The 15,000-nt window shown below is 38.9% G+C and overlaps 2 protein-coding genes across 2 annotated transcripts in view; both read right to left on the reverse strand.

The window, feature by feature from the left end:
• LOC138003661 (cyclic GMP-AMP synthase-like receptor) overlaps positions 1-1,917 on the reverse strand; it is a 2,140-nt gene extending 223 nt beyond the window's left edge. Inside the window, exon 1 of the mRNA XM_068849849.1 lies at positions 1-1,917. This exon is cut by the window's left edge and continues 223 nt beyond it. Within this exon, the coding sequence (XP_068705950.1) occupies positions 1-1,775 (1,775 nt within the window). The 5' untranslated portion in view covers positions 1,776-1,917.
• Positions 1,918-5,561: 3,644 nt separating this feature from the next.
• The window catches only part of LOC138002945 (survival of motor neuron-related-splicing factor 30-like), a 14,435-nt gene continuing 4,996 nt past the window's right edge, over positions 5,562-15,000 (reverse strand). Inside the window, exons 5-10 of the mRNA XM_068848909.1 lie at positions 14,615-14,705; positions 11,092-11,177; positions 10,306-10,372; positions 9,043-9,105; positions 7,771-7,857; positions 5,562-6,897 (exon numbers count right to left, since the gene is read on the reverse strand). Coding sequence (XP_068705010.1) covers positions 6,817-6,897; positions 7,771-7,857; positions 9,043-9,105; positions 10,306-10,372; positions 11,092-11,177; positions 14,615-14,705 — 475 coding nt within the window. The 3' untranslated portion in view covers positions 5,562-6,816. The remainder of the gene's footprint in view (positions 6,898-7,770; positions 7,858-9,042; positions 9,106-10,305; positions 10,373-11,091; positions 11,178-14,614; positions 14,706-15,000) is intronic.

Genomic DNA, 15,000 nt, shown 5'->3' on the forward strand with positions numbered 1-15,000 from the left:
ATCTGGCCAACGAAGTGGGCGGTAAGCCTTATCAAAGCTGATTCGGGGACCATGTAAAGATGACCCTTGATGCGGTGCTTGAACATAGCAAGACCCTTTTCACTTCCTGCATTTACCGTTTGATCAGCAACATCTTTGAAAAGGCCAGATGGCTTGTGGGTTGAAGGCACCGCCTTGTGCAGATTCGACCAAGATAAATTCTTTTCTTCGAGGTAACTGTCGGCAATATCTTCAAACAGCTCTTGGGCCATTTGCTGTATAGAAATCTGCTTGATGGGTTTGAGTTGCTTGACGTTGTTTTTTTGCTCAAATTCCTTTTTCTTCTCGCAAAGTCTCATGTAGAATTTAAGGGCCAACAAGCTCAGGTTCCCTTGAAGCGAAGTACGCAGGTGTTGTACGGTTGATTCCACGTGCCTCCACATTTGACAAAGCATCTTGTACGCCTCTTCATCAAGCGACGTGCTCTTCAGATCAGTTATCTGATTCCAAAACCAGCCGAATTTACGGGATCCAGGGATATTACCTATGTTGACAAACATTTTATTCCACAGCGCTGTCGGATCTTTTCCACCTGCAGCTGCAAAGACAACATACTCGAACAGATCAATCAGCTCCAACACTCTTACTTGCCGTTTAGCTTCTTTGACATCTTGAGGTGTGTGCTTCATCTTCAAGCCCTGAACCCTGGTAATCATTTCTTCCAAGATGCATTGTTTAAGATTGTTCTCGTGATCGGACTTGGATAGCAGATTATATCTCGATAGAAAGAAGCTATTGATTTCCACTCGCATCACCCCTTGTATTGTGACATCTAAAACGTGATTTATAATGTCTGGCCAATTCTCCCTCTTCCAGGAATCCGGAGCAACAGCAAACAATTGAGACTGCAAAACTGTCTTGAAAATGTACGATGGAACTAATGATGGATCCAAACCTAGTTCTTCTGAGATTGTGTCTCTCGTGATTTTCAGAACGCGATAACAAGCTTTGAAACCGTCGGGAGAACGGCTTAGAATTTGTTTCTCAATCATTGAAAAGGAGATGCGCCAGGTGTCAAATCCAGCTGGAACGACATGGAATCCAGTATCTTGCAAGCCTTGTTCTACTGATCGTGGGAGCTTTGACAACTGAACAGGAAGCTTGGAAATATCATATTCAAGGGAGAGTGTCAAATCGACGCTAATTGTTAAGTCGCTGTAGGTGCTTCCGCCATTCCACGTAATGTAGAGGGTTGTGGCGGGGCCGTGCGTTTCTGAGTACATCACATCAAAGGGGTTGTCATCGGCTCTGCTGTTTCCTAAGACGTTTGAGTAAACAGGGCCCCATGCTCCTTCTAAGAGGGCATCATCTGTTGTCATGATGTTCAATCCTTCAGGGACTTCAGCAAAATTCAAAGATTCGTTGATAAGCTTCTTAAAATGTCGGCACAACTTATTTGGATTGAAGAAACCTTCGTCATCTTTGAAATCTATCCATTCGTGGTCTTCTGTGACTAACTTAACGTATCCGTCACCTTTGTCACAAGGAAGGAAAAAGGGTTTGTTAGAAAGAGAGTTAATTCGAATCATGAAGTCGAACTCGTCTGGCTTATGGACTTTGACTCCTTCGTACACACTTCCGCTTTGAATAAGACTGGTTTGAAATCGCTCATCTCGCTTTTCCACTTCTGCTAAAATGTTATTCACGAATCTTTCAAGTCTCTGTCGGATGACGTTGGCTTCATTTTCATCCTTGAAACTCGCTTTTTCGTTGAAATCCTCGATAATCTTATGCATGATAATGCTGAAATCCCCAGATGACTACAACCGTGAACTTTTTCGTCGGTATTAAATTTGCATACGTGTGAACATGTGCTTAACTGTTGTAGACCTTATTGGCATGTAAATTTCGTTTTCCCAACACAGATCATGTGATAATGCTCAGGAGATTTGATTTGATCCTTTGTCTTGTTGATTATTCACTCATTTTACATGATGAACAAAACAATGGACCAAATCTCCTGAGTATCGCTGTATGATTTGTATTGGGTAAACAAAATGTACAAGCGAATAAGGTCTACTGATTTAACATCCCGTCTTTCTCGGAATAGTTCCCATTGTCGGCCCATATATCGTGTCTGGTCTGCCACGTGACATAACGCTGCTTTGGATTGCGTAATGTGCGAGCATGAGCAAGACATTTTGGTCACGCCACAACCTCGTTCCCAGGGTCTACTCCGCTTTCAAGATATCTTGAAAGCGGAGTAGACCCTGGGAACGAGGTTGGTCACGCCATAGACCGCGATTTCTCGGATCAGCGCTTAAAATCACTATTTTCCAGCTCGCAAATGGGGATGTGCCTCATGTTGTATAATCAGTACGTTTTACCAACAGAAAAACCTTTCGTTGAAAGAGGAAAGAGATCCTCGCACTCATCTGGACAATTCAAGCATGAGCTAACAACTCCCATACTAAAGCAACGAACGCGGTTTCATTTGCAACCTGATCGTTTTCGATACGGTGACACCGTTCTGTTTACACGACACCGCTCAAGACTGTTGCCGAAACCGTGTCGACGTGAAACCGCGTTCGTGTAAACGCTGCTTGAGCCTATGGCACGTCATTTCAACAGACCGATCTACTTTTAGACAACCCTGGGTACCAGAGGAATCTTTTTTCATTGTTCAGCGATTCTAGAATCTCGTTTCCATGTGTAGAGACAACTTAGATTTCTGGTCAAATCAGACTGCTTCCTACGGGACGCAATGAGGAGCACCATGAACAAACATTCCTGAAAATTGTGATTAGAGTAATGGAGATTCATTTCAACAGCTTTAAAGTGCCCCTGTGATCAAAAAAACCACTTCCTTTTTTCCTTCAGATTTTGAAAGTGTGTTTGCTTAACACTTGACTGGCAAAATTTTGAGCTTTGATTTTTATCCAAAGGCCGTTTACTTTGAGTGTAAGTTTTGGATTTCACGGTCCGCCATTACTCACGTTCAAAACTGACCGATTGGACCTCAGACGGTTGGATCCAGGGAAAACTGACGTCAGAGGCTCACTAGTTTAAAATTTCAGTGTGTGAACGCAGCTTATTATATATGCAAAGCGTGAGTTTAAAAGTCTGAAAGCCCAAAACCCCCGTGCTGCATATTAATTCTGCGGCGTACACACGTATTGCATTCTTAAACTAGTGAGCCTTTGACGTCATTTTCTCCTCGATCCAGCTCTCTCAAGAACATGATGTTAATAATGGCGGACCATTACATAAGAAAATTACAGTTAAAATAACGAAGTGTCTTTTTGAAATCAAGGCTTAAAACGTGGGTCACTTAGTGTTTTGTTAACATAGTTTTGAAATCCAAAGAAAAATATTAGTTGATTTTTTGGTCACAGGAGCAATTTTAACGATCTTGTGTTGATTTTAGGTACGTATTAAAGATTGATTTAATTGATGAATTTTTCCCCTCAGAAAGAAACTTTATTGTTGAATGTGTAACAGGATACTGTAATATACCTCTCTCAACCCCACAAGACCAAAAACCTGGAGATCAAGGTAAAAACAATCTTGGAGATGTGAGAAAACACTGGGGCCCGTTTCTCAAAAGTCCCGAAACTTTACGGGCCATTTTCGGGTGTCACAATTCCCTTTGTATCTCAAGAACGGAGAGGACTTAAGTCGTCAAACTTCACGGTCATTTTTCTTTTTGTTTTTTGAAAACATGTTACTGAAATCGGCTCTCCCAAACAAGCGGTTGGCAGTTCCACAAATGGCTTGTCGGGACTTTTGAGTAACGGGCCCCAGAAGATTTATCGAAGGCGTCAAAAAGAATTAAAACCAGTTCATCAAAATAAAGTTTTCGTTTCTGTTTATCATCGTTTTCCGCCATTTTGACAAAGTGGACGAAACGTATCCAGAGGCGACAAATTGGTAACGATAACCTTGTTTGGCATTTGTCTTCTAGTCCGTGTCGTGTCAGCCAGTCGATCAAATAGGACAAATATGCCTTAGCACTGTGGATCTCAAAGGAATAGACTAATTTCGATACATTAAAATTCACTCCTAAACAAAAGGCACCATCTCGAGGCCCTGTGAAATAAATATACGGATTTGTATGAGTTTATTCCCAGAGCCTCGAGATGTTGCCTTTTATTTATGCTTGAATTGTAATATATCGAAAGTGGGCTATTCCAGAAAATCAATCTTACAAGGCAGAAATGAAAATTTTCAAGGAAAGAGTATTTCATCGGACTGTGAATCTGTTTACCGTAAGATTTTTGTGCCTCATCGTGAGACCGTGAGATTGCCCTAAAAACCGTGAGACTTGAGAGGTCTGCTGTAATAGCAAAGAGCTAGAGATCACTGCCTAAAAGTGCAGATGGAAGACTTCGAAATGCGAGAAACGTTTAATTTATCTCTCCTTGCCATTTTTCGTCTCTTTCGTTCTTGGAGGAGGCAGTGTGGCCCAGTGGTTAGAGCGCTTGCCTTAAGATCCGGAGATCCCGGGTTCAAGACCCGCCCTGACCACTCGTTGAATTTGATCCTGGTAGTCCCTGGTTCAACTTCCCCGCTGCACTTGTAAATAGCCAACTGGTTTGCCTCCGGCCAGTTGGGATTCTTAACAATTGTTGTTGTTGTTCTGTTCTGTTGTTTCGTTGTATTTCATTGGCCCTGAAAAGCCCCTATGGGGAGCGGTCAATTAAGTATGTATTGTATTGTATTGTATTAGTCCCCGGACACATTTGCAACAAATGTTGACGCGCTAAACTTTTTTCAGTCAATTCCCTCGAGCTTGAGTATCTACAAGCGCTCTCATGCGATATATAGTAAAGAGATACTTAACAATATGAAAAGAGTGACACTGTCAAGACAAGGTAAAAAATAAAGCATCTCACTTCCGGTTGGTGTCCGTGGATCAAAAACGGCGCATGCTTAACCCTCCCGAGAGCCTATTGTTTTCGTTCTTTGATCATTTTTATGGTTTGGCCATAAATTCTGTAGTTGTTACCTCAGAAGAGAATACTTTTATGCATTAACCTTTACAGCAACTTAGTTTTTCCTTATCGTCAACTTTTGCTTTCGAAAAGAGGGGCGGATCGATGGGGAGCCTGCAGGTGGTGCGCAAACTTGTTCTGAGCTTTTTGATTCCTAAAATGGTTTATGTTCCCTTTTTCCCTAAGATATTTCGCCTTTGTTCCCCCTTTCCCCAAAACCCCTGGGAGACCCTTAGTAGTTTTCTCCAAACGAGAGCCCCTGAAAAACAATAACAATTAACACGTCCTAAACTAATGTCTTGTGGCTCTTGAACAAGCCATGCGTCCACCATTCTTAAATAAAAGGAACTACAACCTTTGATTAACGGAATGGAAATGTTTGTAAGCTATTGTCGGGGAATTGTGCATCATCTTAATATGCACTTGAAACATTTCCCTTTGTTTCAGGAAAGAAATATGGCCACTGGTGCCGTGAATAAAACTCAGTTTTCACAAAACATGTCCCACGTGAAAGACCTAAATTTAAGTTATTTGACTTGTATCAACTTTCATGCAATGATCCATGTTAACAAATCACAGCCGAAAGTGTTCGAGAACAGTTGTAATTTATTAAAAGGCATACATGTACATAGAAGATATTAAATACCCGCGCGGAGATACGAACTTTCCCTTCGAGTGTTGAAAAACTATTTCACGAGTGCGCAATTTTGCGTCAAAAGTTCTGCCATTGCGAAACCAGTTGCTTGATGGCCACGTTAAATGCAACTTGTATCGTTTTCGATGATCACGTGAAGTTAAAGGACGTTGCGAAACAAGTTGTAGGACAGATGTCACACTACGCAATGCTTGAAAAATCGAGTTGCGTTTGGGAGCAAAGCTGCTGCCTAAGAAAATTTTAAAGGGGCCCTCAGAGCTAAACGCTGAGAACTTAGGAGCCCAACATATGAAGTGAAAGGCGTTGCTGTGAAAAATTAAGGAGCCCAGAGCTATTCTTTGGGAGCCCCAAGCTACCGGGCTCCTGTTAGGCAACAGCCTTGGGGAGAGTAGAATTTTAGCCGTTAAGTACTGTTTCGTGCAACTTGTCCCGCCATAGCGTTACGAGGAAAGCTGCACGAAAAATTGCACAGTGCAAAAAGCGCATTTACTTGGAACACCAAAGGGGCTGCCTTCTCTTTGGTTAGGAACATTATGACGATAAAACAACAACAAACGGTTACAACACTATAGGCCCTCCACAGACGAGGCAAATTGTTATCGACGACTGTTTACAGTCGACAACTGTTTAACTTAGGAAATGCGTTTCCACAGACGAAACGTTTAGCTGTCGATAACCGGGACGTCTTGCGGGAGCCTGGGAAAATAGCGACTAGAAAAGAAGAGCCGCTGACTTTGAAAATCGTTTGCTTCGCTGCGAAATAGACTTAGTAATCGATACCTTGCTCACACACGAGTTGTCGATAAAAAAAGGCCGTGTTTGCTATCGACGACTTGATTTTTCGCTATTTGAAGTCGATAACTTGACTCACACACACATAATGTATTTTCATCGATAATTTTTGTTATCGACAACTAAACGTTATTGATAACAACTTGCCTCGTACAGGCCCTAAAAATGAACTAATTTACGACAACAAAATCAACAATTCCAGTCACAGATGGTGTATGTTGATTGGCATGACAACTGTTAAGGCCCACGGAAGAAGTAGTGATTGCAAGTCCAACAATGCAAGCACCTTTCTCTTCCCTACCACGATCCTCGAAATTTGTATTTACAACGAAAATAATGGCACATGATGTCCAGTGAGATAATAATATGACATTTTATGAGCTCTGCCAGATGCTATCATCTCTTGTACACGAGTTTGTCAGGTTGGGTAAACTGTGTCATGGGCTGCCCGCCTGTGCCACAGGTTCCAACACCAACCTAGTTCAAAGGAAACAAAGCAAATAGTGTAATGTTTGTCATCAATTTCTCTATATATCTCACCTCCACACTTCAATTTAAATTCTTGTCCATATACAATTAGAGGGTATTTAAATGTGTTCTTTTTGTAATGTACAAAGAGGAGTGTACAAAAAAAACACGAAATTTACTGGAGACGAAATCAGCCACCATTGCAGTTTTTTCTTTTTGGCATCTACATCAACGTTTACACGTTCCAGCACACCGCAAAGCCCCTTTTTGACTTATGGTTGTTTCATACACCACAAGCCCTTTTAGAGATATCACTACCAAGCCGAAAAGGCTTGGAGACTAACCATTTCTCCTCAGTTATTTTAAGATTCTCAACCTGGGTTCGAACCCGCGATCTCCCGCGAGACAGCCCGATGCTCAACCAACTGAGCCATCGGTGCGCGGTCTACGCATGACGCAAAATCTCCACCACAATAGGCCATTTCCGAGATCATGTCTGCCTCCTCTTCAAAGCGAGTCTAAGTGCGAAGTTTTTGTTATGATCATTAGTTTTCATTCATATGTAAAGTAGAACTAATGACCATTACAAAAACTTCGCACTTAGACTCGCTTTGAAGAGGAGGCAGACATGAACGCGGAATTGGTCTATTGTGGCGTTGCCTTGTTTCGCAAGGAAGATACAAAGCTCTTCCCATTCTTCCCTCTTCTCTGCGATCGGCTGCCACTTCCGCGGGTACTGGACGAACTGGATGGATTCATTGCATTTTGACTTAATGTTGTTCCTTTTGTTATACAAGTAAGCCACCCGAGTCAGCTGCACGAAGCACGTTTAGAGACCAAGAGAGCTTAAAATTAAACATTGTTCTGAAATCTGCTACAAACCTTTCCTTGGATTGAATCTGGAGAAGCAAATATACTCTTCTTCGAGACACCTTTCAAACTTTTTCCTGATTTGCTGGAGCCACTGCCCTGTACATACGTGTAAGCAAGGCAAACAAAATGTCTCATTACACTGTTCACACAAAATAATACGAATTCAACTCGGGCAAAACATGTGTCACTCACTATATTGGCCAAATGTGCCCGATATGGGTTACTACACACATACTACCAATATGGGTTACAATATGGGATACACATGCACATTTAAGTACCCAACATGAGTTAATTAAAGTGCCCCTGTGATTAAAAAAAAATTGCTTTCTTTTTCTCTTCAGATTTTGAAAGTGTGTTTGTGTTTGCTCAACACCTGGCTGGCAAAATGTAGAGCTTTGACTTTTATCCAAAGTCCGTTTAGTTTGAGTGTAACTGATGGATTTCACAGTCCGCTATTACTCACGTTCAAAACTGACCGATTGGACCTCAGAGGATTGGATCCAGGGAAAAGTGCCGTCATTTACTCACTAGCGTAAAACTTCAGCGTGTGAATGCAGCTTATTATAGATGCAAAGCGCGAGTTTAAAAGTCTGAAAGCCCACAACTCCCATGCTGCATATTGATTCTGCAGCGTACACACGCTTTGCATTCTTAAACTTGTGAGCCTTAAAGTTAGTAAAAATTCCAGTTAAAATAAACAGGTGTCTTCTTCAAATCCAGGCTTGGTGTTTAATTCAGATAATGTTTGCGCGGTTATGAATATGCGGGAAAAGCAGATCTAAACAACTTTTATTGAAATCCAAAAAGGAAATTGGGGGTAACCACGCATTTTTCAAACTGCAGCATTATCTTTTATTTCTTTTTCATGTCACTAATAGCCCATTTCCGAGTTCTGGCCTGCCTCATCTTCAAAGCGAGTCTAAGTGCGAAGTTTTTGTTATGAAAATTAGTTTTCATTCATATGTAAAGTAGAACTAATTACGATTACAAAAACTTAGCACTTAGACTCGCTTTGAAGAGGAGGCAGACTAGAACTCGGAAATGGCCTGTTGAAGACATTAATTTTTTTAATTACCATAGAAGAAAGCTTAACCAAGAAGGAGTGAAGGATTACTATAGAAGCTGTCAATAATCATAGTTCACGGATGGCTAAGTTTTCGTGAAGTTTTTGCAACTAACATGTACGTTGGAGATGTGAGCATAATAATTATGAACATTGGTGGTGCATTGAACAGTCTGACACTTCTTTAAGTATACGTACAGAGTACACAAACTTACCTTTGAATTATTAAAAAAATCCAACCAGTTTTGTTTTTCTCTTTCTCTTTGCTCCTCGATTTCCTACAAAGGAAACAGACACTTCACTTCTGAGTAAAAATAATAAACAACATTACATATAAAGACCATGTCAGGCATCAGAAAAATAAGCAAAATTATGTGTACTGTATACATGTAAAGGAAGTGCAACCTTGATAACACCTACTCAAGATGTCCATGCAGTCAGTGTTTTGGATTTGATAAAGCTCCATTTTAGGCAAATAGGAAGCAAAAGTCAGTCAAAATATTCGAGTGTATTGACTCCAGGTTGTACTGTTTACTGTATGTTCCTGGTGTTTTCATTCCCTCAGAACCCCTTTAAGATAACAGCCATCGAGGCAGATCACATAGTGGCAAGGAGAAGAGACAAGGACAGGAAGGCAAGAATAACTGAGTTACCACAACTTTATGGACACATGGGGCTAAGGTCAGAATTTGTCTCTAAGATCCTTCTGCAGAGTAAAATAATGACAACACAAGAGGCTACGAATAGCCTACACTTTGTTCGAAGGAATTTTAGCCCATTTCCTACAACATTTACAGTATTTCATAGATATTTTATGCTGCAATATCTTGGTCAATATCCAGTTCAATTCCGTAATCTGAAGTCCAAAGTTCACATTCAATGAACAGTCATGCATACAATGTAGTCGGTGGGTTTTGTAATGTCCAATGGAGCCTACAGTCCAATGCCCTAACCATGGGTCTATACTAACTTCCCACCACAACAACAGTCCACAGTCTTATCTTTGTGGCGAGGGGGACTTTGCATATGATGGGGCAGGGATTCTCATCGGAAGTTTTGAATTAAATCTAATGGTGGCCCAGACTTTTCTTGACCTCTAAAAGAGACAATAATAATTATTTTAAAAATATTAAATTAATATTTCACATATCTTACAAGGTTAATTTTTTTAGGGTAAGAAACTGAATGTTTTGAACATTAGGTCATCATCAGATTTTTCACCTTTTTTAAAAAAAAAATAGCCTTGTAAATAGTTATTATAAACCTAGCAAACTTTATGGACATAAAATAAGATATATTTTCATACATGTATTTCTTTGCATGTGACACTAAATGAGACCTTCATGCCTAATGCGAAGGAGTTTTGCTCAGAACACCCTCAGTGAGACCAACCTGAAATTTACACCCCTACATGTACACACTGTAAGCGAGATGACAAACATCCCCACACCTTTTATATGCGAGTCAGCCTTCCTCACCTTAGCTCTTTGCTTCTTTTTTAATAATTTCTTTCGTTTTTGTTCGCGAAGAACATCTTCTGCAGCCCTGCAAAATTATTTAATAATACTAACATTTGATATATAGTGGATATTTGGCAGGAAATATAACATACCCGTCCGGTAAAATTATGTTATTTAACAAACATGGTAATCCTAAGGAATGTTCAAGCAAAAAAAAAAGAAATCCACTCCACAGATGGCCCTGTAATTTCGGGTTTTCACTTGCCCTTGATTAAATAAAAGATACTTGATACTTGACAAGCCGTGAAGGTATAAGGTATTACACCACCAAAAAAGGACTGTGTATGCTAGAGTGCATTTTTAACAGCTCTTATTTTTTTTGTAGGCTATATGTGTGGCAAAGGAAGAACCGCGCATACAGTGTACAGTAAGGAGGCTTAAATAGAATGACCTCATTCTCAGACTAACAAGAGTTCTCGGACAATTTTATTTCACTTGCCCAGTGGGCCAGTGAAAAACATGTACTGTTGTATGTGTAATTTGCTTTCCGAGGGTAATCAAACCACGTTTTTTCCCATCCCCAAAATACGTACATGTACACTGTATAATAATGAATGCTTGCAGCTCTGTTTGTTGAAAGAAATGACACACTAACCAAGAGATCAAAACACTAAAGATGATTTGCACTTAGGTCAACAAAAATGTTTGATGCTCTATAACATGCCACGCTGCCAAAAAATACAACTTCTTGTGACTAAATTAAGTTCCTGAAAACAATGGTCACAATTTCATTGGACAAAGTACCTTGATTTCTTTGATGTGCCTGCAGTCTGCTCTGTTTCTGTAGGTCTTTTCATCCCGGCTTGGTTCTTATGTCTCAATGATGAAAGCTGTGAAAAACAAAAAAATTATGATGATCACAATAATACAATGTACTCTCTTAGACTAGCATAGTTACATAGTTGCAGGGCACGTAATTAACTTTTTTCTCAAGGAGACATCTGGCACCTGAATTTTCTTACACGTAAGTGGTCGCCAAGTCCATAAAGTTAGTAGCCATTTTTTTCTCAGAAACCAAAAAAGAGCTACCCGGTATATGAAAATGATTATTTTAAAACTTCAATCGCTCAACAATAACACCAACTGGGAGCATGTGCATGGAATGTGGGGAGCCCGCAATTTGCATTTTTACCAAACGGACAATTCACTCCACAATATACAACTGTTCAAAAAATCAAAGATGTGGGATGTTGACGGTCAGATCATTAGTTGTATTTGTTTTCTTTTTCTTTTTTATATGTATCTTGTGCAATGTAAACTTCTGTTATGTTAAATAAAAAATAAAAATAAAAAAGTATTTACTTCTTTGAGTTCGTCACGATTTTGTTACAAAGCTCAGGGGTTTGCACCAATTTATCTAGCTTAAATAATAATAATAAAAATTGCATGAAGCACGTGGCAAGCTTTGTTAAGTCAGCTTGGATTGCGTGAATAGCAGCACATTTGAAAATAGAGTGTTTTACGGTTCTCCTTATGATTCTAGAAGGCGTAACTGCACCAAAAAATGATGAAATACAAAGCTCAAAGTTTAGATGTCAGAATTGTCTGCATTAAGAAAAAGGCAAATAATGTAACTTAAAGTCTGCCTAAATTATGGAACTTTCATGTACTGGAACAAAAGCGACAAAGTAAAAGTCGTGCATGATGTGACAAGACAAAGCAACACCAATCACGTTTATCATCGAAAGCAGGATCATGACGGCCTCGTCTTTTATCTATTTTTAGCTTGTTTGTGGCGCAGTGCATTCTGGTTAAACGTAATACATTCTGGTAAAAAGTCATGAATTAGAGATTTCCTAGCAGCTAAACTATCCAGATTATGAACCGCTGCTCGCTTGTTTCCCTCCTTCGCAGCAATAATATAAATTAAGGATAAGACGTACACGTAGAAAATGAGTTACAATAATCTATTATTACACTATGATTAGCCATATTGTTGAGTCTTTCCATAAGAAAATAAATCTTTGCAGTAATTATTGTCCCTAAAGCTGATTAATATACTACATGTAGGAACCATTTTGCCATTCCTGGTCACATATCATATTTAGATATAGAAAAGAAAATACTGTACAGTACAGTGCATACTGTATGAAAAAATTGTTTCATACACAATGTACAATGTACTGTAGCTCTACAGTTACAGGTAACTACAGCGTAGTCAACTTTCAGGGCTCAAAACTGCAATCAATTACTGTACAGTCGCATTTTTTCATTTTTTCCCTTTGCAACAAAAATATCATTCTGGGCGCCGTTGAACGAAAGCCGATTAACACTAATCCCAGGTTAAGAATTAACCAAGGAGTTTACTTCTCTACTCCCAAATTCTCGTCAACACTCATATTCGACCAAAATTTACATTAGGAGAAGTTAGTCTTGAAAAACAAAAATAGGCAAAACAAACTTTCACCAAAAGCTGAAAAAATGAAACAAAAGTTTATGCTAATCATGGATTAAGTTAATCGGCTTTCGACCGGGTCCTGGAGAAGTACATGTAGCAACTTTGCAACTAGTTTTCACCTTCATCCATTTATAATTCAAGGGTTAGTAGTTGACACTTTGTTGCTCTTTTGCTAAAAATACATGTACAGAGAAATGAAAAAACTGTTTTGTTTCTCACTGTGAATTTTATTTCAATCTGAAAATATGGTGCACAATAATACAGTCAAACCTGTATATAACGGCCTTGTATTAAGCGGCCAGTTTTCGAAGTCCTGATTTTTCACTTATACAAAAGCTGCATTTTGTTCCGTGTATTAGGCGGCCACCTCTATTTAGCGGCGGCCGCCACCCTGTAGTAGTTTTATGTATGTCTTTCTTTGTTATTTTACCTGCATTAAGTGGCCACCCTTGAACAGAAACTCGTTTATGCGGTATTTTATTGTATTTAAAATGCGATTCATCATCACTGTAAAGCAGTGTCAACAGTTAACAACTATTCTTGCTCTACAAACAAAAGTTTCAAATACCGAAACGCCAGACGTACGTGTCCAGGGTTCATACTCTTAAGAATTTTTCAAATTCCATGACTTTCCATAAAGTTTTCCATGACTTTTTCCAATTTTCCATGACCTAAAGTTTAGCTGCCAGTTTTGAAAATTGTCAAAATCGTCCTTGTTTTTGGGGTATTTTCTGACATAACTCGTTTGCATTTTATTTTGGCCTTGCTTCCACTTCTGCCATAATTTATGCAGCACACGTAACTATAATTTTCTATGGCTTTTCATGACCGACAATTAAATTCCATGACTTTCCAGGCCTGGAAACTGAAATACTTCAATTCCATGACTTTCCAGGTTTTCCATGACCTGTACGAACCCTGGTGTCCTACTTTGTTAAATCGCTGTAATTCTTACTCTATTACTTTAACTTGTACAGTATTATTGTATATTGTTTTACTTTTAATTAGCAACATTTCCGTTATAACCGCATATTGAACGTAACAACTGCATGAAATGACGGAATGAGATGTTTGGTTATGAACTGTAAGTCATAGAAATACAGCAATGTGTACCGTAGAAGAGTAGAGGACAATTTATTGCACACTTCTTGTCACAATGTTATGTATATTGTTCTGTTAAGTTACAAGTTGGCAACTTTGTTTAAAGTATTGATCGCTTGAAAGAGTGTTGATTGTCCTTCTGTTTTCTTGCATGAAGTGTTTTTGTATGATATGCCATTAAACTGACATTAGACTACGGTATGCCCAGTTAGTATTTTTAGTGATCCTGTACCAAGTGGCCACCTGTATTAAGCAGCCAGTTCCTTAAGTCCCAAGGGTGGCTGTTACATGTACAGTATATACAGGTTCGACTGTAACTGTAGTGTAATTTAGCTGCGGCAACGCTATTGCCTCGATCATTTACCACTTTCAGCAGTTTCTTTTCGTATGAGTATTGAGGGCTCATAGTTCTTTTGTTAAATCCCTAGCAAAGCAATACAGGACAAAAGCTTTGCAACTAAAATTTGTGAAATTGCGACTAAATTTTGTATCTTGCGGCTAAATTGCAACTTGATTTTTTTTTACTTCAAGCCCTGCCCTTCTGTTAATAGTTCCTAATATTATACTAATTTGCAGAAATTTATCATATGACTATTTAGTATTACACACGCTTATACCTCTTGTATCCATTAATTAAATTATGTACAAACTAGGCGGTTAATTGCAGAAGTACTGTAAGTGCAATTTTACCATACTGAGGAAAAATAAATAAAATAAATAAATAAATAATAATAATAATTTATTATTATTGTTATTATTGTACTGTACCTTGACAATCTCTGTGTTTCCATACTTCTCAAATGAAACAGTGCATGTTGTCAGATCATCAGATATACTATCAATAGTAGCATCGTAATAGCTGAAACACAAAACATGATGAGGTGAGAGGACACGATAATTCAAAGCAACAAAAATTAATGAAAAAAGCAAAAAATAGTAGTAACAATAACATTAACTGCTTATGACAAACAGCCCTGGCTGGCGTAATAAGACCTGGAACCAACTAAATGGATAATACACCTTCAAAAATACATGTACAGGTATGTAAAGTAATCATGTACTGTATTTTTAAAACAAACTGTCCTGTAAAACAAATTCACCATGCCATTGTTTTTACTGTTCTTTCACAGTGTTCATTTTACAGGAACAATAAT

The sequence above is a fragment of the Montipora foliosa genome, chromosome 5 (genome assembly GCF_036669935.1).
Source record: "Montipora foliosa isolate CH-2021 chromosome 5, ASM3666993v2, whole genome shotgun sequence".
Lineage (NCBI taxonomy): Eukaryota > Metazoa > Cnidaria > Anthozoa > Scleractinia > Acroporidae > Montipora > Montipora foliosa.